This window comes from Mesoplodon bidens, assembly GCF_964165515.1.
Source record: "Mesoplodon bidens genome assembly, chromosome: 15".
In the NCBI taxonomy this organism is placed as follows: domain Eukaryota; kingdom Metazoa; phylum Chordata; class Mammalia; order Artiodactyla; family Ziphiidae; genus Mesoplodon; species Mesoplodon bidens.
The window spans coordinates 16,221,185-16,246,647 of NC_138171.1; the positions used below are offsets into that span (position 1 = coordinate 16,221,185).

The following is a 25,463-nucleotide window of genomic DNA, read 5'->3' on the forward strand; positions in this document are numbered from 1 at the left end:
CAGCACAGACCCAGATCCTACAATAAGCTCTTCCCGACTCCCTCTTACCAAGATACCTCATGGTTTCTCTTAATGCATTCTCCCTTAACAAACAAGCTAAATAACTCTAATTCATTTTGACTGTGGGCATGTTCCTGGTAGAATTTGATCATGGGCTTTATCACAGTCTTAGCTTTATTCTGCCCAGTCCAACAATACCCAGACAGGGAGAAGCAAGGATTTTAAGGGCTACCTGGAAGGTTCAGTGGTCCTGAAACAACCTGACTTGGGCAAGTAGTTTGGGGGGCAGAAGAGAGAAGGGAATTAGGAAAGCTTGAGTAATTCTTCTTCCTTAGCCATCAACCCTTTCTGTGGCTTTAGGCAAACCATCTCACTTTGGGTCTTTTTCCATTTCTGTACAAGAAAAGATTTGAATCTATTTCTAAGGCGTCTTCCAACCTAACTTTTTATTTTTTAATTTTTTTTTTATTTTTGGCTGAGTTGGGTCTTCATTTCTGTGCACGGGCTTTCTTCTAGTTGCGGCGAGCGGGGGCTACTCTTTGTTGCGGTGCATGGGCTTCTCACTGTGGTGGCTTCTCTTGTTGCGGAGCACAGGCTCTAGGTGCACAGGCTTCAGTAGTTGTGGCCCGCGGGCTCAGTAGTTGTGGCTCGCGGGCTGTAGAGCACAGGCTCAGTAGTTGTGGCGCACGGGCTCAGTTGCTCCGCGGCATGTGGGATCTTCCCGGACCAGGGCTCAAACCCGTGTCCCCTGCATTGGCAGGCGGATTCTTAACCACTGTGCCAACAGGGAAGCCCCAACCTACCTATTCTAGGATCCAAACTCTACAGGTTCTCACACTCCCAGGTAAATGTTCCCCTACACCAGTTATTTGTAGAACACTGTCATCATTGTTGCCATATCTACATACCACCTGTTCTGTTATGTAAGTAAATAATTTTTCAAAATTTTTTCTTTAAATGGACTCAGTTTTTACTTAAATTTACAAAGGAAAATTTACACCACTACTTAAAAGGAAATCAAGTATTGCTTGGTAGAAGTGGAAGAATTTCTACAAACACACATATACACAAACCCTAAAATAATGTTATTTAACTGTAGATGTTGTTACCTTCTGATGAGATTTAGAAGCCTTTGCTCTGCTAAAAAGGGAGATAAGCAAATGTTAGAAAAATGTTAAATACATACCAGTCGCAAACACACTTTCTCTTTAGTTTGAAACAAGACTTTCTCACTCTGCCTTTCAGTGTTACTTAATGTCCTATATATACGTGCATCCTTAGATCCTTTCGGTCACCCCAAATGGTTTATATATCCCACAGTTTTAGGAAACAGTGCCCATCTTTTCTGCTTAACTTGAGCTCATCCTTCAGTTCTTAGACTTAATATAAATACCTCAGATTAAATATAAAGTCCTTCCAGGACTACTCCCTAACTGATTACCTTCTCCTTACATAGTAGGCATTAAATACACTTTTACTGAAAGAATATTTCCTCGTAATACTTTTTCATAGTAATCATCACAATATGCCATGGTGCGTTTCTGTCCATTGTCAGTCTCTTCTTAACTTGGCCGTAAATTCTTGTGCACTTCTGTACCCCAGATCTTGACACAGTGGACTCCCAGGGAATGCAAACGAGAGGAAGGAATAAACCCGGCTCTGTTCCTGCAGCCGGTTTAGCCCCGCCTCCTCACCCCAGGCCCGCCGAGGGCGGTGGGCGGGGCCACGCATGACGCAGGCCGCACGTTTCTGGCGTGAGAAACCATCGCGTTTCTGAGGAGACGCCTCAACCAGCAGTTACTACCGTGCTAGGAGCTTCCGCATCGGCCACCTCCATCACCCGCATCACCATGGGAGCTGTGCTGGGCGTCTTCTCCCTCGCCAGCTGGGTGAGTTCGGGGTCTGGTGTCTGCGTCGGTCCTATGGTTCGGGGGAGGGCGATAAGGGCTCCCCAAGCGCAGACCCCGACGGGCCTGGCGCCCGGGGCCCGGGGTTTGGGGGTCCTGTCCTGGGCTGCAGAGGGTATCCGGGGGGTCCAGGATAAAATCCGCGATGCCCTGCAATGAGGATCAGGCGGTTCGCCTTCTGTGATAGTGGAGGAACGTAAGAGGCCAGCCCTCTATTGTTTACAATTTTGATTGCCCCGCCCCCGCGAGCCGTCCGGCCTCTGGGTTCCTCCGGAGCTGGAATGGGAAGGGGGACTGAGTTCGGCTCCCGGGGCCCGGGCTCTCTGGTTCATTTCCAAGCACCTTCTTAAGGTGGCGTCATTTATTTGAGCGGGGGTGGGTGGGGCTTGAATAATATTTTTATCCGCTAGCACAGGATTTGCCAAAGCTAGAGTCTGTGGCAGAGGTGAGATTTTAACCGAGGCCTGTCTGCGGTTCTGGCGCAATGGAAAGACGGCCTTGTGGATTATTATTCAGAATTGGAAGTCATGGCCTGAACATTTTGGGACCCTGTACAAGTCATTTCTTTCTGGCTTACCTTAAGATGAGGACAATCACCCCAGCATTCCTCGCCTCAAGAGCTGTTGTGAGGATGAAGTGAATAAATAGGTTGAATCACTTTGTAGATTGTAAACGCCGTATTTTAAAAAAGGAATTTTGGGATCTATGGAAGAGAATATGATGAGTTCACTCATACACTCGCTTCCGAGGAGCCTGATTCCTTAACATCATTTCCTTGTTTCCTAATTCCCCAGCTGACTTAAATGACCAAGGACTCTATCTCAGCTAATGCCACTACTTTTTCTTAGGGACAGAATGTATTTTCCATCCTTTAAGGTTGTTGATCTTAAATGAAAAGGGCAGTTGGTCTTTTAAGGGCCTAGATTGTAGTGGCTTTCCAGTTTTTCAACCTTGACCCAAAGTAAGAAATAAATTTTACGTGCTTGATTTAATACACCCATTTAGACACACGTTTCGTGAAATAATTCTTACCTTTGCCCTCTGCTGTACAATTTTTCTTTTCTATCACATTAAAAAAAAATCCTGGTCAGTTGATTTTCTTTCTTTCTTTTTTTTTTTTTACACTTTACTAGTGGGTCAAACTCACTGTTTACAAAATAGATTTAGAAAAAAAATAGTTAAGAAGGAAATTAATTAGGGCGTGAATTGGTAGTTTGAAACTGGAAACACATTTTGGCTTTGATGTAAAGCTGAGATTTGAATTGATGCCATCAAAGCATTTCTACCTGTAAATCACTTCTATATTTTATTGATTCCTTTTGTTCAAGAGGAACAGCAAGGGATTCGGTGTATCAGAGAATAGAATGAGTGAGGGGAAGAATAATAGAAAATGAAGTCAGAAAAGTAAAGGGAGCCAAATCACGTAGATACCCATTGGCCAATTTAAGGACGTTGGCTTTTACTCTTATGTGATTATGGGGATCCATTACAGAAAAGAGGAATGATGTGATCTGACCAGTGTTTTAACAAGATTGCTGTGTGGAGAACAGATGTTAGAAAAGAAAGGGTAAAGCAGTGTAGGGGAGGAAAAACTTCCATTCTCAATGGGTTAGTGGTTGGGGCCTGTGAATTAAACTGAGAAAAGACAAATCAGCAAGAGAAAAAAAGTTCATGTACTTGTGCAACCCACATACATGCAGGGGTTCTTAGTGATGAATAACTCAAAGGGGTGGTTAGAATATAGGGCTTATTATATGCCTAACTTAATTGGGGTTAGGGTTAGGATTGGGTGGGGCAGAAAAGGGCTTCCATGGGAATAACAAATAGGTTTCTTTAGGAAAGACAAATGGGTTTTTAGGAGAACAAACAGGAGATAAGAAAGTTTGTGATAGTACTTGTTTCTGTGGGTGCAGAGGTCTTTTCATCTTCTTCATGGCCATAAAGCTTCCTTGGAGAGAGAGAATTTATGGCAGTTGCTGCTTTCGGTCAGATGAGAGAAGCTCTGAGAAGGCATTTTTTTCTGCTTCTTTTGAGTCTCACATGTCTTCATCTGAAAATAATTTTTATACTAAGGGTTCTGAATGGGTTGCTGTAGCAGCGAGACAGGAGCTATTGCATTTAATCCAGGTGAGGGATGATAGTAGTGGCTTGGACCAGTGTGATAGCTGAGGATGCTATGAAAGTGGCCAGATTCTGGATACATTTTGAGGAAAGAGCTGATGTGCTGACAAATGGAATGACGGTTTTGGAAAAAGAGAAGGCATGGAGGATGACTCCAAGGTTTTTGGCCTTGGAGGAAGAGTATGGCAACAGGCAACAGTCACATACTCTTCCTTTGGCAACAGGAAGAGTATGTGACTCACCTGGGTCCTTGGACTCTTTAATCAATAGAAATTGATAAGAGGCCAGAGGAGAATTTCAGCCAAGCAAGGGGGAGAAAAAACAAGTAACAGATGGGGGAACTGGTTCCTTAAATGGGATATGGGTAGGGGCGAATCAGTGGGTTGAGCAAGAGGTGTGGCTTAGGTAATCTGCTCTCCCCCTTGGTGGGGCTCTGTGCAGGGATGATGCACAGTACCCTGCTATTGCTCTGCGCACCTCAGAAGTGGCAGTTGGTTTGTGGCTTTTTTGTATCTTATCGTTCATGTGTGCAGTTATTTTGAGTCCCTTATAGTTTCTTTGTGTTCTGTTGCTCAAGGGTTAGTCCAGGTGCAAGCACTCAGGTAAAGGGTCCCAGGTTCCAGCCTATCTCAAATAGAGTTGTTTACTGAGAGGGGGAAGTGACATAACATATAGTGGGACAAGTTTGTTCCACAGATTGAGTACCTACTGTGTAAAGGTGCAAGAGATATAACACTAGGTGGGCCCCCCTCAAGGTACAAGATATAAACAAGTAAGTAGGTGTATTGGTTTGCCAGGGCCTCATAACAAAGTACCACAGAATGGGTGACTTAAATTACAGAAATTTATTGTCTCATGGTTTTAGAGGCTAGAAGTCTGAGATTAAGGTGTCAGCAGGGTTGGTTCCCTCTGAGGGTGGTGAGGTAGACTCTGTTCCAGGCCTCTTCCCTAGTTCCTGGGGGTTTGGTAGCAATATTTGGTGTTCCTTGCTTTATCAGTCTCTGCCTTCATCTTCACATGGTGTTCTCCCTGTGATGCATGTCTGTGTCCAGATTTCTCCTTTTTATGACATCAGCCATGTTTGATTAGGGGCCCATTCTTCTCCAGTATAACATCATTTTACCTAATTACATCTGCAGCAACCCTGTTTCCAAACAAGGTCACATGCTGAGGTACTGGGGATTAGGACTTAAACATACGAATTTTGGAGGACACAATTCAACCTATAGCAAACAGTAGGCAACTATCATTAGTTTATTTAATTGGCTGCGGGGAAAAATAGCTAAAGGGAGTCAGGAGTGTGAGAGTACAGACAAAATAAACCCAAAGCAATTAGTGTCATTGTTTTCAGGTGTAAAATGTCTGTATTTCTGTCTGCGACCAGATACAGACTTCTGTTACAGTCTTTTGACCCAGATTGTAGTTAAGAATTGGGGATGAGGCTGGGTGGTCAATTCCCCATGGCTGTTTTGATTATGGATATTAACGGTTACCTTGATATACGGAGCCCCTGCTATGAAAGGCATTGTGCTAGGTGCTATGTATTCCTGACATTATCTCATAAAAGATTATTACTGAGACCATACTGTAAAACCAGAATCCCCCAGCGTTGCATTTGCTGCTTCTGCTGATGATTCTGAACTAGCCTGTCCTTGTAATGTGACTTCATAACGTCACCTATCAAAGCAATTCAGGTGGTTTCCTAATCAAGCATATAGAAGAATGACTCAAAGTATGTCCTCTCATCTGGAATGCTCATTAGGAGAATTTAGCCGACCAAAGATCGAGGTTACGTTTTTTTTTTTAATTGAGGTAAAATTCACATTACATAAAATTAACTATTTTAAAGTGACATTCAGTGACATTTAGTATATTCACAGTGTTGGGCTATCATCACACCTGTCTGATTCCAGAACATTTTCATCACCCCAAAGACAAACTCGATTTCTGTTTAGCAGTCTACTCTCTTCTCTCCACTCCCTCCAGCCTCTGGAAACCACTAATCTGCTTTCTATCTCTGGATTTACCTATTCTGGATATTTCATATGAATGAAATCATACAATATGTGACCTTTTGTGTCTGGCTTCTTTCACTTAGCATGATGTTTTCTAGGTTCACCTATGTTGTACCAGCTATCGGTACTTCATTTTTATGGCCAAATAACATTCCATTTTGTGGGTATACCACATTTTACTTATCCATTCATCAGTTGATGGACATTTGGGTTGTTTCTGCCTTTTGACAATTGTAGATGGTGCTGCTTTGAACATTCATATACAAGTTTTTGTTTGAATACCTGTTTGAGTTTTTTTGGGTGTATATGTAAGAGTGGAGTTACTGGGCCATATGATAATTCTATGTTTGACTTTGAGGACTCTCCAGGTTACTCTTTTTTTTTTTTTTTTTTTTAATTTATTTATTTATTTATTTTTGGCTGTGTTGGGTCTTCGTTGCTGTGCGTGGGCTTTCTTTAGTTGCGGTGAGCAGGGCTACTCTTCGTTGTGCGCGGGCTTCTCATTGCAGTGGCTTCTCTTGGTGTAGAGCACGGGCTCTAGGCACATGGGCTTCAGTAACTGTGGCACGTGGGCTCAGTAGTTGTGGCTACTCTTTTTTTTTTAAGTTGGCCTATTTTTATTAATTTATTTATTTTTGGCTGTGTTGGGTTTTCGTTTCTGTGCAAGGGCTTTCTCTAGTTGTGGCAAGCGGGGGCCACTCTTCATCTGTCGTGGCCTCTCTTGTTGCAGAGCACAGGCTCCAGACGTGCAGGCTCAGTAGTTGTGGCTCATTGTGGCTCATGTAGAGCATGGGCTCTAGGCACATGGGCTTCAGTAGCTGTGGCAGGTGGGCTCAGTAGTTGTGGCTCGTGGGCTCTAGAGCGCAGGCTCAGCAGTTGTGGCGCATGGGCTTAGTTGCTCCGCAGCATGTGGGATCTTCCCAGACCAAGGCTTGAACTCCAGGTTACTCTTGAATGGAGTTGAGTGCCTCTTGCTTTCATTATTTATAAGGGTTTCCATGTAATGTTGCCTTATGCTGTAATATCAGATTTGGTAGCTAGGATTCCCAGAAAACAGCAAGTGGAGTTAGTTTCTATTTTTCTCAGTATTAAGATATATTGTTTTTAAATAAAATATGCTGTCTGTGAGAACATAACCAACATTTATTGGGCTTTTACTATGTTTTAGGCACTGTGTTGAGTGCTCATTTAATATAGCAATGTCTGAGGGAGGAAGATTCTGTTATTGAGTTTAATTTACAGATGGAGAAATAAGCTGACATTATGTAACTTGTTGAGGTAAAGTGGCAGAAATAATATCAGATCCAGAGCCCATGCTTTTAAGCACTTCCTCCCAGCTGTAGTTCTCAGTTAAAACTCTCAAAGCCTGGTTTGCCTCATCTTCTGTTCTGGATGTCACAAAGGAGTCCACTGAAGGAGGTCTCAAGTGGTGATGATGTGCTTATTACAGGTTCCATGCCTTTGCGGTGGTGCGTCATGTTTGCTGTGTAGTTGCTGTCCCAACAGTAAGAATTCCACTGTGACTCGCCTCATCTATGCTTTCATCCTCTTCCTGGGCACTATTGTATGTTGTATCATGTTTCACGAAGGGATGGAAACTCAGCTGAAGAAGGTAAGTAGAAGTAACCGTAACCTTATTTAACGTAGTGGTTTTTATTATTTTTATATTTTGCAGAGTTTTAGTTGTAATTAGTATTTATTTCTTCACTGTTGTAAAAGTCAAGTTTGTTGGATTTGTTGGGATTTTAAATTTTGGTTATAGTCAAGACACAGAATATAAAGGTATCAGTCTTTTCCCAGAGTAAAGGTAGTCAGAATGAACATCTTTAGTCTAATAGCTTTGGAAAAGCTATTAAAAGAGGGGCCCTAAAACTTTATCTTTTCTTGTATGTTTAGTTTTAAACATTTAAACTAGACTAGCCCTTCACCTTCGGAAGGAGTGGGTTGTAGCATGAAAACTCATAGGAAAATGGGAGATAACCTCATCCACAGATAAGGGCCAAAAAGAGAGCACTCAGGACTTCCCTGGTGGTCCAGTGGTTAAGAATCCGCCTTCCAATGCAGGGGACGCGGGTTTGATCCCTGGTCGGGGAAGTAAGATCCCACATGCCGTGGAGCAACTAAGCCCGCGGGCTGCAACAAAGAGCCCGCACGCTGCAATGAAAGATCCCGTGTGCTGCAACTAAGAGCCAGCGCAGCCAATAAATAAATAAATAAAATATTAAAAACAAAAGAGAGAGAGAGCACTTGCCTTTTATTTTCAAAATGCAACTTGTTCATACTATTTGGTGATAAGATGGTAAGTCAATTGGAAGGCAAAGAGAAAAGTCCCGCAGGAGAGTCTTGCAGTTGTTTAAGTGGTCAGTTTTAAAAATCCAGGCTTTCCTTTCCTATTGTGGAATAGAATCTCTCTTTAAATGTGGATAGTCCCATAACATTAAAATTGCTTTGGGGCCTCCCTGGTGGCGCAGTGGTTGAGAGTCCGCCTGCCGATGCAGGGGATACGGGTTCGTGCCCCGGTCTGGGAGGATCCCATATGCCGCGGAGCGGCTGGGCCCGTGAGCCATGGCCGCTGAGCCTGCGCATCCGGAGCCTGTGCCCCGCAACGGGAGAGGCCACAACAGTGAGAGGCCCGCGTACCGAAAAAAAAATAAAAAAATAAAAAAAAAATAAAAAAAAAAAATAAAAATAAAATTGCTTTTTCCAGATTCCTGGATTCTGTGATGAAGGACTTAAAACCAAGGTGGCTGATACAATCATGGATAAAGATTGTGATGTGCTGGTTCGTTATAAAGCCGTATATCGTATCAACTTTGCCTTGGCCATCTTTTTCTTTGCCTTCTTTCTGCTCATGTTAAAAGTGAAAACGAGTAAAGATCCCAGAGCAGCGATACACAATGGGTTTGTAGGAATTATTTATTATTAACTTGTTATGTTATGATGTGCATCCTCAGCAGTTAATGTTGCCATTTTGATGAAAGCAGTAGAGTATGTAAACCAGTGGCCCAGATGTATTTCCGACCTACCATACATGGGAAGTTGTTTCAACGTCATTTTCAGTTAGAGCCCTGCAGCATGGAAGAGGTACAGTGGACAAGGAGAATCTTGTCTTTTTCCTGTATTTTTAAAAAATACCTTTGCTTAAAGTGCCTAGATTTTTATGGAACACCTATGAAACAGTTCAAGCATTCTACTAGGCACTACACACACACACACATTTTTTCTTTCTGTTGTTAAAAGAGAAACATTTACCTGATATATTTAAACAGTATACAGAAAGATAAATAGTGAAGAATATATTTGGGCCACTGATTCACGTATTCTGTCTCTTCCCATTCCTGATCCCCGGTTCCCCTTTACAGAGAGGTTAAATAAATTGCCGGAGATGTCTCAGCTAGTGAGGGTTGGAGCTAGGATCGAAACTCAAGTCTGTCCAGCTCCAAAGCTGCTTTCTTTACACTCTGCCATACAAGGCAGTCTTTAAAGATTGACTGAAAGTCAGGTTTGCTCCTGGCTTTCCCAGTGACGAACTGTGTGATTGTGGGCAAGGCATTTATGTCCAATCGCCTGACGTGCAGCAAGCCAACCTGAGATGCTGAGGTTTGCAGCAGAGACGGGAAGACAGGCCTCAGATCCGCCTCCCCGAAGGCGAGAGGCTTTAGATATTTATGGGATAGAGAAGCAGAGTAGTCTTAGGTTTGGGGAAAGGGAATTGGACAAGGACCAAGGACATCAAAAGGATCATTCATTTTTGGCACTGACATCAAAAGCGTTATTCATTGCACATCTGTGCAGGCCCTGTTTTAGGGTCAGTGGTCCCAACCAGTCTTAGGCAGCTTGAACTGGACAAAAACTAACTCCCAGTTTCTGAAAAACAGCTTAAGCCCCCGTTACTATAGTGACCCATAAGTCAGAGGCACGTTATCTATAGGGGTAGTTAAAAAAGAGTCTTGTGGTATATTATCTAGGCTATATGAAGGTTGGAGAGTATGAAATTTGAAAAAAAAAATTACGATGAGCCTTTTGAAGGCAAGGCTGCAAGCGGGGGCGGTTCTTTAACCAGCTCTTCCCTTAGCACTGTTCTGTAAGGCAAGCTCAAGAATTTCTGTTAGGCACCAGTGTCTGTTAACTATGGGGCACGGTTTCAGGATGAGTTTTTTAACACTATGGGGCATGGTTTTACCGTGTTGTAAAAGAAGGATTCGGTGATTCACTTTCCCCCAGATCTAAGTTGATTGCTTTATATTTAGCTAACATTGTTAGTTTATGCTCCAGAATTCTAGAAAACTTCCTATCTTTAAGTGCTAAAAGTAGGGAAATACTAAATAACATGTTTCTTTCTTGTGAATGTGCATGATTTGGTCTTTGTGCTAACGTTTGTCCTTAAATTGTGTGAAGTATTGAGTGAAGTAGTTTCATGTCAAATGAAGAAATAAGCCTAATCATGTTGGAAGTGGCTAGCGCTTTATTTTTGCATGTTAGAAATTCAGTTTTCTCAGTGTAAGGGCAAAAATTAGCATTTCATAAATGCGCTTTTATATTTTAATAGGTTTTGGTTCTTCAAAATTGCTGCCATTGTTGGTATCATGGTTGGATCTTTCTATATCCCTGGGGGCCACTTCACCACAGGTATGGTTCACTATTAGGGGGGTCAATTATAATATATACAAACTCTACAAATGATTGTGTTAAAGCTACATTTTCATTACTGATTTTTGAAGAACTGGTAATTAAATGAGATGGTGTCCAATTACCATGACTTGGTACTAATATTAAGATATTAATTGATTGATTAAAGCTGGGAGGCATTCAGCCCACTTCTCAGCTGTTCTGGAACCATATGTTCGTTTGCCAATAGTTTCTCTTCTCACTTGGCAATACCAAGTTAATCGGGAGAGCTTGTCAACGTAAGGACTTGTAACCATGTGCTCCACTATTCCTGTCTTAACCTGCTTCCTTATCGTGACATCTGTGGATTTCCACTGTGATGTTTATCCCTGTAAGTAAAGGGAAAGGCTTATATCTTTTCCATTTGGAATGTCAGGCCCTAGGCTCCCCTTGGCACAAGCTAGAACAAGTTTTAAAAGGTCTGAAACCCAACAGAACACTTCTCAGAGAATGCCTTTGACTTTGGAATTGCAATAATCTCGCTGTACTGCTGGAGACAATGTCTTTATTACCTCTCTATTACTTGAATTGAAATCTTTTTAGAATGTTGGACAGTAACATTCTGAAATGTTGCTCCTTTGGTGAAGAGTAACTGTGCTTTTGGTTTGTAGCCTGGTTTTTTATTGGCATGGTGGGGGCTGCCTTCTTCATCCTCATCCAGCTGGTGCTGTTGGTGGACTTTGCTCACTCTTGGAATGAATCATGGGTAAATCGAATGGAAGAGGGGAACCCAAGGTGCTGGTATGCGGGTAGGTATCTAAACCCCTGTGAGAGCCATACTGCATTATGCTACGTTAAATAGGGTGAAAATTGGTCCTCGTTAGTATAAGAGTTTGTTATGATTGTGGGCATTCATGTTTGTTTTCTTTTTTCTAGCTTTACTGTCTGTCACAAGCATGTTTTATATCCTGTCAATCATCTCTGTCGTATTGCTCTACACATACTACACCAAACCAGATGGCTGCACAGAAAACAAGTTCTTCATCAGTTTTAATCTGATCCTTTGCATTGTGGTTTCTATTATGTCAATCCATCCAAAAATTCAGGTATGGTTGTGATTTCTGCTTCTTCCTCCTGTGAAGGATTTTTAATTAACGCTAAACTTGAAACCTAGGTAACCTGTTGTACGAATTTATGTCCAAGTTTATCTACTTAAACATTTTTCTACTTCAACACGATAAAGTCTTGTTAATTATAACTTAATCACTCTAAAATGTGCCATTGAGGGCCAGTAAATGAATAATTTCCCTATTATTTAAGGAAGAGAACTATGTAACTTGAGAATTTATCATTCTTATAAAATTGTTTATATCATGAGAATGATTCTTAGGAATCTTTAGCAAAGATATTTTAGGGGAATTCAACTAGAAAAAATAATTGATTTTAATATTTAAAACACAACTCATGCTCCTGAGTTTCCTCATTTAAATACAATATTTTTAAAATTCAGATGTGAATTTAGGTATGAAAAGAACATCTAGACATCACCTCTCCTTTTTAAAAAAAAAAAAAATTTATTTATTTATGGCTGCGTTGGGTCTTTGTCGCTGGGCGCGGGCTTTCTCTAGTTGCAGCGAGCAGGGGGCTACTCTTCGTCGCGGTGCGCGGACTTCTCATTGCGGTGGCTTCTCTTGTTGCGGAGCACCGGCTCTAGGCACGTGGGCTTCAGTCGTTGTGGCTCGCGGGCTCTAGAGTGCAGGCTCAGTAGTTGTGGCGCACGGGCTTAGTTGCTCCGCGGCATGTGGGATCTTCCCGGACCAGGGCTCGAACCCGTGTCCCCTGCATTGGCAGGCAGATTCTTAACCACTGCGCCACCAGGGAAGCCCACCTCTCCTTTCAAAAGTGAGAAAACCGAAGTTCCAGAGAGGTGATGGGTCCCCAAGCTAGCCAGTGGCAAAGCTTAGCTTAGATTTCACTATACCAAGGAGCTAGTAGTAAATCTAAGCCTTTGTATGATATACAGGAATTTCCAGGATTATGCAATGCCTGAGAACCAGTAGTACATGCCTCCTCTTTCTTGGTTCTTTTTCACGCTAACTCAAAACTGAAAGGTTACTTGTCATCTTTCAACTGTCAAGCAGAATTGAAAGGTTCTCAGTTAATAACAATTCAGTGGGTCCCAGGAAGTATGCTGGGTTTTAGAAATTCAGCCCTTGCGATTCCTATGGCATTGTTTTCTTTTTGATTCTGTAGGAACACCAGCCTCGTTCTGGCCTCCTGCAGTCCTCTATCATCACCCTCTACACCATGTACCTCACATGGTCAGCCATGTCCAATGAACCTGGTAAGGGAGTTTTAATAACGCATTCATTTGATGAAAAGAAAGTAAGAAATGAGAATTTCCCTGGAAGCCCAGTGGTTAGGACTCCATGCTTTCACTCCTGTGGGTCTGGGTTTGATCCCTGGTCGGCAAGCGAAGATCCCACAAGGCGCGCCACGCAGACCGAAAAAAAAGAAAAAGAAAAAAGAAAGTAAGAAATTACTCCTTTGGTGGGCGCAGAAACTAGAGCTGGAGCAAATGTCAGACAAACAAATGAACAGACAAAAAACTTCACTTAAATGTACAGTGTCCACGGTATTTACCTTTCAGGTTTTATTCTCCATGTCTATTCATAGCTATTCAGAGCTGACAGCCTAAGGGACCACAGTCCTTTATATAGTCCAGGCTTTTCCCTGGACTAAGTCAAACTAGTTAAGAGCTGAACAAGGCAACATTGTTTTGGCCCTTTGTAGAATTACTTTAATTGAGTGTTACTTTGGTGGTACAGGCTCTAGAAGAAACAGCTGCAGGAAATCTCCTTTTGTTGATCTTATGGGATTGTTTCTCAGTGGGGGTATTTTATGGACTCCTTTTCAAGGAAAACCGTTATTTCAGACCATTCAGTGATGACTCAACTTATTTTTATTGTATTCCTGTGTAACTATGTAGAAACAAAACTAGGGATAAACTCCTTGTGCTTTTTTTTTTTTTTGCTAACCAGGCCAAGTTTATTGAATCTAACCTTATTTTGCAAACAAATTAGTCTTTTTTTTTTTAACTTTTTATTTTATATTGGAGTATAGTTGATTAACAGGGTTGTGATAGTTTCAGGTGTACAGCAAAGTGATTCAGTTCTACATTTTCCCATTTAGGTTGTTATATAATATTGAGCAGAGTGTCCTGTGCCGTACAGTAGGTCATTGTTGGTTATCCATTTTAAATATAGCAGTATGTACATGTCAGTCCCAACCTCCCTAACTATCCCTTCCCCCCACCCCTCCCCCCTGGTAACCATAAGTTTGTTCTCTAAGTCTGTGTAAACTCCTTGTGCTTTAAGCACAACTGTAGAGCCAAAAAGACTTGCCAGTTAAATTTCAAACCCAGTGAAATCAAGATTGACATTTATGATATTTGACAAATACTTTGTTGTTGTAGTTTCATTTCTTTTTTTCTAAAACTAAGTCTCTGGTTGCAACACAGATGCGTTACTGACTGCCCAGCTGCAGGTTCTTTGAAGTGTAGCATTCCCATGTTTTAAATCACAAGTGAGTGATGTCTAGCACACCCCTCAAATCCTTTTGGACCAAGATAAGTTATACCGAAAGATATAAACAATTTCTCATTTTCAGATCATTCCTGCAACCCTGGCCTATTGAGCATCATTATGCACATGACCTCACCAACCTTGGCTCCTGCAAATGCAACTGCTCTTGTCCCTACTCCGGCTGCACCATCGCAGAGTGGGCCTTCTCTGAATAAAGAGAACTTTATTGGGCTGGTCGTCTTTGTTCTCTCCCTTTTGTATTCTAGGTAAGTTAAAAAGTACTTAGGACAAGATTCTTATGAACGTTAGTAATAGAGTGAAGAAGCTATTTTGCTTTCAAAAAACAGTGAGAAGAATTACAAAAATTTAACTCTTTCTTATTAAAGTCATTGACTTGCTTCAGTTACCCTGCTGTGTACATTTCTTTAAGTTCAGTAAATCCTCTCATCAAATAATTCCTCCCAGGCTTACTAAGAGATACAGTTCTCCTTTGTATAGGAGGATAAAGCCCTTACCTGACCCTAGATTAGCTAGAATAGTGGCTCTGAAAATTGGTTGGCTTATCTTTTCTTAAAACAATCTTTATTTTCTGATCACTGTAAATAACATTTAAACAACTACAGAATTTTATACATGAAATGTTAGTCTGTAGTTAATCCAGGACACCAGATATAACCTATGTTAGCAGTGTTCACTCATTCTCCCACCCATTTTTATTGATATTGTCTGTATAAGTGTATGTTACTTTAATAATTTTAAAATATGAAATAATAAAAACGGGCAAGGATATATTTATATAAATTAATAGCTTAAGTGAGAACAGTAGGAAATGAAATGGTCCTCCCTCTAAATTTACCTCTTCTATGATTAACATTTTGCTACATATTATTTCAGGCTTTTTTCCTTTGCTTATACTTACTGTCTATTGACCTATCTGTATCTATGTAATTATGCATATTTTTATAAATAGTTACATACATAATTTTATTTATATCACTTGATATCTAATTTTTAAAAAATAAATTGGGAGCGGGCTTCCCTGGTGGCACAGTGGTTGAGAGTCCGCCTGCTGATGCAGGGGACACGGGTTCGTGCCCCGGTTCGGGAAGATCCCACATGCCACGGAGCGGCTGGGCCCATGAGCCATGGCCGCTGAGCCTGCACGTCTGGAGCCTGTGCTCCGCAACGGGAGAGGCCACAATGGTGAGAGGCCCACGTACCGCAAAAATAAATAAATAAATTGGGAGCATTCTATAGAACAGTATATATACTGTTCTGAAATACCTATGAATTTGTCATAATTTGGATAGCTTTGTACATAATGTGTAGATTTATCCTTTTTTCTTTCTTTTTTTTTTTTTTTGCGGTACATGGGCCTCTCACTGTTGTGGCCTCTCCCGTTGTGGAGCACAGGCTCCGGACGCGCAGGCTCAGCGGCCACGGCTCACGGGCCCAGCCACTCCGCGGCATGTGGGATCTTCCCGGACCGGGGCACGAACCCGTGTCCTCTGCATCGGCAGGCGGACTCTCAACCAGTGCGCCACCAGGGAAGCCTCTTTTTTCTTTTTTTAATGATTGCTTAAAATATGGGTTGGCAAATAACAGCCCTTTGGGCTGCCTTCCTCTTTTTTTTTTTTTTTTTTTTTTTTGCGGTACGCGGGCCTTTCACTGTTGTGGTCTCTCCCGTTGCGGAGCACAGACTCCGGACGCGCAGGCCCAGCGGCCATGGCTCATGGGCCCAGCCGCTCCGTGGCATGTGGGATCCTCCCGGACCGGGGCACAAACCCGTGTCCCCTGCATCGGCAGGCGGACTCTCAACCACTGCGCCACCAGGGAAGCCCCTAGGCTGGCTTCCTGTTTTTGTAAATAAAGTTTTATTGGCATACAGCTATGTTCATTTGTTTTCATACTGTCTGTGACTGTTTTTGATTATTTTCCTTTGATTCTTGATCTTGGGGACAAAGCTTTTAGTCTTTCACTATTAAGTATGATGTTAACCCTGACTTTTTGATAGATGCCCTTTATCAGTTTGAGGAAGTTTTTCTCTATTTCTGTTTTGAGTTTTTATCATGAAAAAAATATCTAGATTTTTGTCAAATGCTTTTTCAATGTCTGTTGAGATGTTCATGTGGGTTTTGTCCTTTATTTGTATGTACTTTTTTATTCAGTCATTTAACAAACTTTTAGTGAGTATCTGCTGTGTACTAGAAATGCATAGATGACTAAGGTCATTGTTGTCAAAAAGTTCTATGAATAGCAAGGAAGACAGGAACAGTAAGTGAGGAGTAAGGAGCTGTGGGAATTTAATCCAGCCTAGTGATAGGGCGATGCCAGGGAAGACCTCCTAGAGGGCACAGCATGATCAGAGAATTTAAAGGGTGATTAAGTTAGCTGGGAGAAGGTGGGCAGTGCATTCCAAGCAAAGGAGAGAGGTACTTGTGAAGTCCTGGAAACAGACATTGAGAGCATAGTATGTTTTGGGAAACTCCTAGGCAGTTAAACCCTCAAATTGTAACTGATGAGAGTACTGTCTCTGTCTTGTGATGACAGGCAGCAGTTCAGAACTTTAAGCAAACCCTTCAGAAGCCCTTCGGTCCCCAAAGCAGGAGCAGTTCAGAAATAACCTTCATGTGTATAGGCCAGTGACAGCATTTCGTCTTCATGGCCCCTTTCTTTCTTTTTTTTTTTTTTTTTTTTTGCGGTACGCGGGCCTCTCCCTGCTGTGGCCCCTCCCGTTGCGGAGCACAGGCTCCGGACGCGCAGGCTCAGCGGCCACGGCTCACGGACCCAGCCGCTCCGCGGCATGTGGGATCTTCCCGGACCGGGGCGTGAACCCGTGTCCCCTGCATCGGCAGGCGGACTCTCAACCACTGCGCCACCAGGGAAGCCCAATGGCCCCTTTCTGACTTACCTTCTTGGGGTCACTCTCCAGCATCCGCAATGCCAGCAATAGCCAAGTAAGTAAGCTGACCCTGTCAGGAAGTGAAAGCGTGATCCTCCGTGATACGACTGCCAACGGCGCCAGCGATGAGGACGATGGACGGCCTCGGCGGGCTGTGGACAACGAGCGAGAGGGCGTGCAGTACAACTACTCCATATTCCACCTCATGCTCTGCTCGGCTTCCTTGTACATCATGATGACCCTGACCAACTGGTACAGGTAGGAGGCAGAGAGAGAGAGAATCGAGGGAAAAACACTTAGCCCCTTGGGGTTGCCTATAGAGTCTCTATCCATTGTCCTGACTTCAGAATCCCCTTTCTTTACCCTTATAATGAAGTTGTGTTCAGTGCTCTTTTCTGAAATACTTTTGACTTTTTCTCCTCTTGCATTTGAAATCCAGTTGGAATTCTTACAGTGAAAATCATGGGAAGCCCTTCCCAACTTGAGTTACTTGAGAGAGAAAATCATGACATTAAGTGAGCTGACTTGTCTTTGTTCCCTGATTTTTCTCTGTCTAGAGATGTCCGTATAGAGTATTCTGATCAAAGTAATCATGTGGTAAGGAAGGAGAGTTTCAGGGAGGTCATTTCAATCTAGACTTTGACCAATATGTAGAAGAGCCAGATGTTCCTGAAGAACTTTTTGCAAGGAATAGTCACGGTTCTTCATGAAGAAGCAAGAAGATAAAAGCTGCTTTGAGAGGCAGAGTCCCCTGTTCATAAAAACTAAAAATCACAGCTTTCTCAAGTCTCTTCTAGAAACTTACTAGGGAGTCATGTCAGTCGAATTTCACTGGAGCATTTCTTAGCTTTTGCTGAGGGGCTGCTGAATGCTGATATTAGGCTCCTTTACCTACCTCTCTGCTGTTTTCTTAGCCCTGATGCAAACTTCCAGACCATGACCAGCAAGTGGCCAGCTGTGTGGGTCAAGATCAGTTCCAGCTGGGTCTGCCTCCTCCTCTACGTCTGGACCCTTGTGGCTCCGCTCGTCCTCACTGGTCGAGACTTCAGCTGAAGCTTTGAGTGCCAAGGACACCACTGAAATTCATAAAGGTCTCCTTTGCTGAAAGCTCACAGCCCTTTTACTTTTGTTTCAACTAATATATTAAGCAAACTCTCTGCAAATAAGACTATATCCAGGTTTATATCAGAGGGCAAGAGTGAGTGATGCTTGATGCAGGATCAGAACTTTTAGTTTATATCTATATTATGTTTATTTGTAAGGATATAGAGTAAAGGGAACGTTTGGCCTTTTAAAGTGAACTACAGCTGTGCTGTGAAGAGAGTTCTTTATTAAGACTTGTAGGTTCCTACAACTTTGATTTAACGTGTAAGACAGAAAAATGTTGGATATTTGAGGCCGTCGTTAATATATTTCTATTGCAAAATCTTTAAAAAGCATAGTAATTATAATAATGCATTTCTATGACAGTTTTCTTCTGTGAAAGTCTTGTGTGAAACAAGCCCTTTGTTCAGTGCTTAAACTCATAGTGCTTGGGGAGAGGAGTACATGTGTGGGTCTTGCCCCAGAAGAGGGGTTGCTGGTATGGCTACTGTTCCTGTATCTTGAGTTTTTTCATTTACTTTGTTTTATACTACAGCCTTGATGCTGCTTGATTTAAGCCTGTGGCTTTGCCAGAAATGTTAATTTCAATTAAATGCTTTGTAGGTTTGGTTAAACTGAAGATTCACTTGGGAAAACCGTGCAACTTTAGTCTATGTAATTATCTTGTTATGAGTATGTAAAAGTATAATGCATGTGAATTTATTATATTTGCACTATAAAGGTATTCGATTAAAATAGAAAGACAAGCTTTTAAGGCCCTTTCTTTAACAGCTTTTATCAGTTAGCAGCCATTCTATGTTTTTCATTTTTTTTGGACATATGGACAGTCAGGTTTATAAATCATCTTGCAGAATGCTCCTGTTCCTTCTAAAACTTAAGGTCTGGCTGGTGAGTAAAGTCTTGGACTCATTTGGAAATGGTACTAAATATCTTTTCTGGGCAAGACACTTGGGTAGACGAGAGAGAAGGTCAGCGCTGTCGGGAAACTTCTTCGGGAGAGGTAGCACACAGGGCGGTAGAACAGGACAGTTCACTCAGGGAAGATTTACTGAGCGTTCTGTACCAGGCCCCGTCAGGTTCTGGGATGCACCTTGAAACGTGACAGACAGCGGCTCTGCCATCTTGGACTTCGAGTTTCGAGTAGGGTATAATGAGCTGACAGGTAGTACAACGTGTTGTGATTAGTGCTGTGATTTAGGAATTGCAGAGAACTCAAAGTAGAGGTGCTAGGTTGGGGTGTCTGTCATGGTAGGCTTCTTGGAAAAAGTGTTGTCTAAGCCAAGAAATGTTAGGAGTTAGCTAATAAAAGAGAAATGGGGAAGGGGAATGGCATTGCTGAAGGGTAGACTAAACGGTATGTTAAGGGTAGGGAGATTAAAAAAAAAAAAAAACATGTTCAGTGAAGCTGTAAAGGGGAGAAGTAGGCAGGGACTAGGTCACGAAGGGCTTTGTAAACCACACTGAAGAGTTTGGACCTCATGCGAGGGCAACTGGGAACATATTCACATATTCCGAGTGACGTGGACGAATGATGTCTTCAGTCACTGTGGCTGATATATGGAGAATGGATTTAGGGACATGAGGCCGGGGCAGTCCATATAATAAGATTTGAAACAAAGAAGTCAAAGTGAGGATGGAGAGAAACTGACAGCTGAGAGCTACTGAGTAATTAAAATTTTTAACTCGGCAATTGATTAGCTATGGGGGAGAGGTAGATTCCTGAGTGATGCTGGTTTAATCACCTGAGTGTATGGTGGTTCCGTTTGTATGGTGAGAAAAACCGGAAGGGGAGGAACAATTTGCGCTAGAAGAAAGATGGGAGGTGGTCCCTCAAGATGGCTAAGAGTCAGACTGTTCAGGTTTGCAAACAAGCTTTGTCATTTTCTACCAGTCAGACTGGTCAGTTAATACTTACTGAGTATATACTATGCTTTATGACCTTGGGCAAATGACAAGCTGTCTGAGCCTCAGTGTTTCCTTTGTTTGAAAGTTAATCTTAGTACAAGATTGTTTAGGGAGTAAAACTACTTTGCAAAGTGCTTAACCCATTTTAAGCACCATCTGGTGGTAGCTGCTAATCTCCGTGTGGGCTAATATGAGACTGGACAATAGTCAAAGGTCAGAGATATTCAGCCATAATCTGGTGGAGGTTAGATTTGAGGTGTTCTTACAGAATTAAACAGATGGGATGTAGAGGGGACAGTCTCAGTTGAGCTGTAGGTGAGAGGTCAGGAAACAGGGCTTGATATGAAGAAGTGTTGGAACCGCCACCATTTAAACCAGTACCGTATGCCGTGGTTCAGAGATAAAGTTGCCAGGGATTTGGGGGGCAGTTCGGGGAGGTGTAGCCCCTTACTTTGCCATTGAAAAGCAATCACCTCATTTTCCTTAAAGCAGGGCCAGCCAGATTAAGACTTTTAAAGGTCCTGAACTTCCAGAACATTACCGTGTACCATCCCCCACCTTATGTCCTTTAAGGTAAAAGCAATACTAAACTGTAAAGTAAATGTAACAAAGTCCAATAAAGGTTTTATTGTTTTCTCATGACGATAACTTTGATATTAATTTGAAATAACAAATTCTCTTTAAAAACGAGAGGGCAGTGTCCCTGCTTTGCTTGGTTACACCCTAAGAATAAGTTAAAGTTGGCCTGTTGATAGGACACCCAGTAGTTTACTCAAGACTCAAGTGAATTACACACGTTGAGTGCTGAATTATACACATGCATAAAAAATGTCAGTATTTTCGGTAAGCCCAGGATTATACTATAAAGCAAGGGAGTATTGAATCCTCAGACCTCATGGTGTTATCCCATTCCAGAAGAGTCACCTGGTGTCTTATCACCATGAACAGTCCTCTCTGTCCCCCACTATTGCAGATTGGGGTCCCTGGCTTTGAGGTCAGCAGTGTGCTCTAGGAACTCATCAAAGGCAACATCCGTGGCTGCCAATTACGTGCTTAGAGCTGGGAGAAAGCTTATAAGCCCTTGTTGGATTTCCCTGTCTGGGTTGCTCTTGCTAGGTACTCAGTTGGATGGGAAATAAAACTCTTGACAACCAAAGATACTCCCAAAGAATGGCCATAGACCTGGTTTTCAGTGCTTTTTGATGTTCTGGACCAAACCATGACTGGCGCCTAATTTAAACCAGGAGAGCTTTTTCGTCCATTCCAAGTCCCTGCTTGATTATATTTTTCTTTTTACACAGTCAAGCTAAAGTGAGTACTCAGTAATGTGAGTCATGCATTTGTTCTCTGTGGATTGATGGCAGGTGCCAGGCTTATGCTTATTAATGGGAGCTGCTGTTCATCTCTTTACACTTGTGTGTTTGTCTATCCATCCTGTTACCTAGGAGCCCAAATCAGGCAGCCTACTGTGGTCTCCTAATTACCGCTGAATGACTCAAGCCACGTGATGCCTGTAGCCTCAGGTGAAGACAAATGAGAGCTACCCCAAAACAGCAACATGTACCAAGCAATGAACAGTCATTATCTACAGCCCTGTAAGGTGGTGATGGTTCTCCCCCTTTTTCTTTTCTTTTCTTTTCTTTTGCAGTACGCGGGCCTCTCACTGCTGTGGCCTCTCCCGTTGTGGAGCACACGCTCTGGACACGCAGGCTCAGCGGCCACGGCTCACGGGCCTAGCCGCTCCGCGGCATGTGGGATCCTCCCGGACCGGGGCACAAACCCGCGTCCCCTGCATCGGCAGGTGGACTCCCAACCACTGCGCCACCAGGGAAGCCCGGTTCTCCCCCTTTTATAGATCAAACCAAGGTCTAGAGAAGTTAGTGTCTTGCCCACAGGTACTTAGTAAGAGGCAAAGCAGAGAAACAAACCCAGGGCTTGATTTTTTCCAATTAGACCCCAATTTCCCTTGGCCCATAAGGATGTAGAAGACAAGATAAACTAGAGACTGCCTAGAGACATGTAGGGGAGCCAGCTGGCTCTCTAAACGCATCACTAATGAAGGAAAGTTAGTAGCTCCCTGAAGGCAATAACTGCTATCTTACTGGGTCACTGTATCCCAAGGTACTGGCACCTTATCAGATTAGAGAGTGAACATTTGGTTAAAAAATTTTTTTTCCAGAAAAGTAGTGCCCTAAAGGATTTTATTACCAGCTTTAAATGCAATAACATGAAACATCTGGGGCCACTGATTATACAGAAGTGCTGAACCAGTACTGTGAGGAGTGGGTGCTGGGAAAACTAAGGTATTTTACAAGAGAAACCAGAAGTGCTGACTCATAACATGGAAAACCACTCCTGTGGCTTGTAAAGTACCTAAATTGATCCTTTTAACACTGTTGTGAGGTAAAAAGGATTGGAGCCATTAGCTCCATTTTTCCAGATGTGAGAAACAGACTAAGTTCCTTAGAGAACGCTGACCTGAAGAGCTGGTATGTTGCAGTATAAGTACCTACTGTTGCCTCATCAAAAGCCAACAGTAAGTGTATGGATATCCTGAGTATCTCTCAACTGACCCATCATCAGCACACCAGGCCCAACACAGATGGGGACCTAGCTTGTCTCCTCTGGGGAGATGAATAGGGGGCAGAGAAGCCATTAGCTTAGAGAAACAGCTAAGCAGCATGGGACCAGAGATGATGAAGCCACAGCCTAGTCACCCCTCAGGGAATCTGGGTTTACTTACAGGTGCTTCCAGAATAAAATGTTTGGTTACAACTTGGGTCTCAGAGGTTAAGAACTTCTGCTTTATATTTTCTAAGAAGCCAGAAAACAAGCCAGTTTTTACACTGACACTTTCTCACTATAAAATACCTCCCTTCTTTCTGTGGTCTGTCTGTGGGCTAACTAACTGCACAGCCTGGCTCCCGCCATCGGGAGGAAATTGTGAGCTGCAGTCAGACTGCCTGACCTTGAATCCCAACGCTACTTAACTAGCTGTGTGTCCTTGGGCAAGCTAGCTTAACTTTTCTGTGCCTCACTTTCCCCACAGGGGCAATAATACTATTTCATTAAGGGTGCTTGGAGATTAAATGAGATTTTGTATGTGAAGCGCTTAACACAGCCCACACTCGGGAATCGTTAGCTGTCAGGGTTCAAGGCCAGTCTGGGAAGCATACCTGGGCCTTGTGAAACGAAAAGTTTGCATATCTATCACTGTGGGCATGTAGCTCCACCTCCTTTCTTCATACTTGTGTCTTCTCACTGCACATGATCTTCAGAGGCAGCCAGCCCACGGTCTAGAGAATGCACATGCTGCCACAGCGCCCCTGCCGGCCTCCCCAGGAAAGAGGCTCTGCCCAGGCCACTGTGTACCGTGAATAATAAACCCTCAGAACCTTTACCCAAACTGCCATTGTCACAAAAGAACTCCACACACACTCAACCTTACAGAGATTTTTATTTAAGACCCAGTCATGCATACTGAAATTACGTTTTCACCATTTTGACTTAGAAAATGCACTAGAAAAATAAACTTTTGATCAAAACAAACACTGAAGTAGATGTATCCACCACCATGTGTCCCTATACTTGAAGCCAAACTGAATTTCAGTTTGAAGCGAGGAATGCGACCAGTGGCCGAAGTGGTGCCCCAATCTGGTCACAAAATTAGTCCACCTCTCACCCCTTCAGAGTGGTGTCAGAGGCTCTTGGCCCCAGAGAATTTTCAAGTATTTCACTTGTAACAGGTTCCCACCTGATATACCAAGAGGCCGAGGCATATCCACAAGAATCCCAATGGCAGCTACTTAACCGCCCAACTAAACATGGCGCCCTGTGAAATGAAAGGAAAAGCAGCTAATTGGCAAAGAGGATAAATGGTTACTAGCATCTCCATCCACAAGTCACCCTGGGCCTTCCCATGGAGCAAGCTCTATAAAGGAAGAATATTTGACTCTGATGTTGTTTAATACTTGTATTTCAAGCAAAGCATTTCTGAGTCAGGAGAGCAGAAGGGAATTTACTTGAGATTAACAAAATTCACAGATCCCAAAACCGAAAAGGATGACCAGAACTGACATCTTTCCTGAACAGTTGATATATTTCTGTTTGCTATCTCCACACCTCATGCCATGGGACAGCCATACTTACATCATTACCTTAGCAAACATTTTACTTCCTAAATGAAAGAAGAGGTTTCAAAGGAACACCTTAAAATGCGGTGCTACCCAAATGAAAAAGCAATCCCATGACTGATCTGAGAATCAGATGGCATTTAAAGCAGCTGCCCACCCAGGAAGAATTCGGAAAGGCTCAGTATCTCATAGGAATTCCGGGAAAATCTCTCTTATTACCCTGACTCTATTTCTGGCAAAAATGTACTATCTTGCGAACTGAAGTGTTTGTAAACCTCTAAGGACAGGCATCTCCTTGTGAAAGCGGGATGAAGTACTAGGGAGCTGAAGCCACCTTTGCCAAGAGCAGGTAAGAAACTCAAGAGGGGAAGCCAGGGTTGCACTTATGGCTATTTCTGTAGATTTCTTCCAGTCTCTGGCCGCGAAGGTAGAACAGGATTCCAGGAAGAGGTACAATTTTCCAGAATTCTGTGTAGAAGAGAGGAAGAACACACCCCGCCCGCCCCCCCCGCCCCCCACCTTTCTCAAGCTTACAGATTCATTTGGAAGCTTTAGGTGTCAGTTCATTCAGACCTAAATTTCCTAAAGAATCACCCAGATGCAGGGAAAAAAAGAACAAAGCCTCTCATGCCAGGAACAGAGGGTTCAGAGCTCCGAGTGTAGACCCCCTTTATCGTGTGATGATTCAGGGATGTTTGGTGGCTTATCTGAGGCCACGTGGCAAAGTAAAGCTGGAACTCGGGTCTACTGGTTTACTATTCCTTTCCCTTACCTACGCCATGCTGCCTGGAATTGTGGGAAAAGTTCATTTTCAGGTGTTTGTGAAATGGACCAGAACTTTTCCCTGAAGGAAAACACTCGCAGTTCTCCAGGTGTTCAACTCCTTGCTCCATCACTGTGCCCTCACTGCTGAGTGAAGCTCCCAGTGTGCTCCTGTGGTCATTCCCCTGCCCTGCCTGGGGCAACTTCACACAGACGCCTGCCAGGCGGAGACCAGAGACCGCCCTGTTCTCCACCCAGGGAGGTCCTTGTTTCACAGCTTGGTTCAAACCTCCTGAGGTGCTAAAACCATTTGATCTCTCTGGAGCCTACATAAAACACAGCAGCTCCAGAAGGTAGATAACCCTTGGCTCTGACTCCTTTCAGAAGCTGACTGAAACAGCTCCCTGATCCAACTGGGAAGG

General features: G+C 43.0%; 1 protein-coding gene across 1 annotated transcript; it reads left to right on the forward strand.

The window, feature by feature from the left end:
* Positions 1 to 1,731: 1,731 nt before the first annotated feature.
* Positions 1,732 to 20,788, forward strand: SERINC3 (serine incorporator 3). Its single transcript, XM_081256952.1, has 10 exons — positions 1,732 to 1,889; positions 7,494 to 7,655; positions 8,751 to 8,944; positions 10,593 to 10,672; positions 11,323 to 11,460; positions 11,588 to 11,757; positions 12,905 to 12,995; positions 14,321 to 14,501; positions 17,168 to 17,395; positions 18,052 to 20,788. The coding sequence occupies exons 1-10, from the start codon at positions 1,851 to 1,853 to the stop codon at positions 18,188 to 18,190; spliced, it is 1,422 nt and encodes a 473-aa protein (XP_081113078.1). The 5' UTR covers positions 1,732 to 1,850; the 3' UTR covers positions 18,191 to 20,788.
* Positions 20,789 to 25,463: the final 4,675 nt, after the last annotated feature.

What these genes read in the sequence shown, in the direction of transcription:
- SERINC3 (XM_081256952.1), top strand. Translation starts at nt 1,851, where the DNA reads ATGGGAGCTGTGCTGGGCGTCTTCTCCCTCGCCAGCTGG. An exon ending in CTCTCCCTTTTGTATTCTAG is followed by an intron (nt 14,502 to 17,167) that starts GTAAGTTAAAAA and finishes GTCACTCTCCAG; the next exon opens with CATCCGCAATGCCAGCAATA. An exon ending in ACCCTGACCAACTGGTACAG is followed by an intron (nt 17,396 to 18,051) that starts GTAGGAGGCAGA and finishes CTGTTTTCTTAG; the next exon opens with CCCTGATGCAAACTTCCAGA.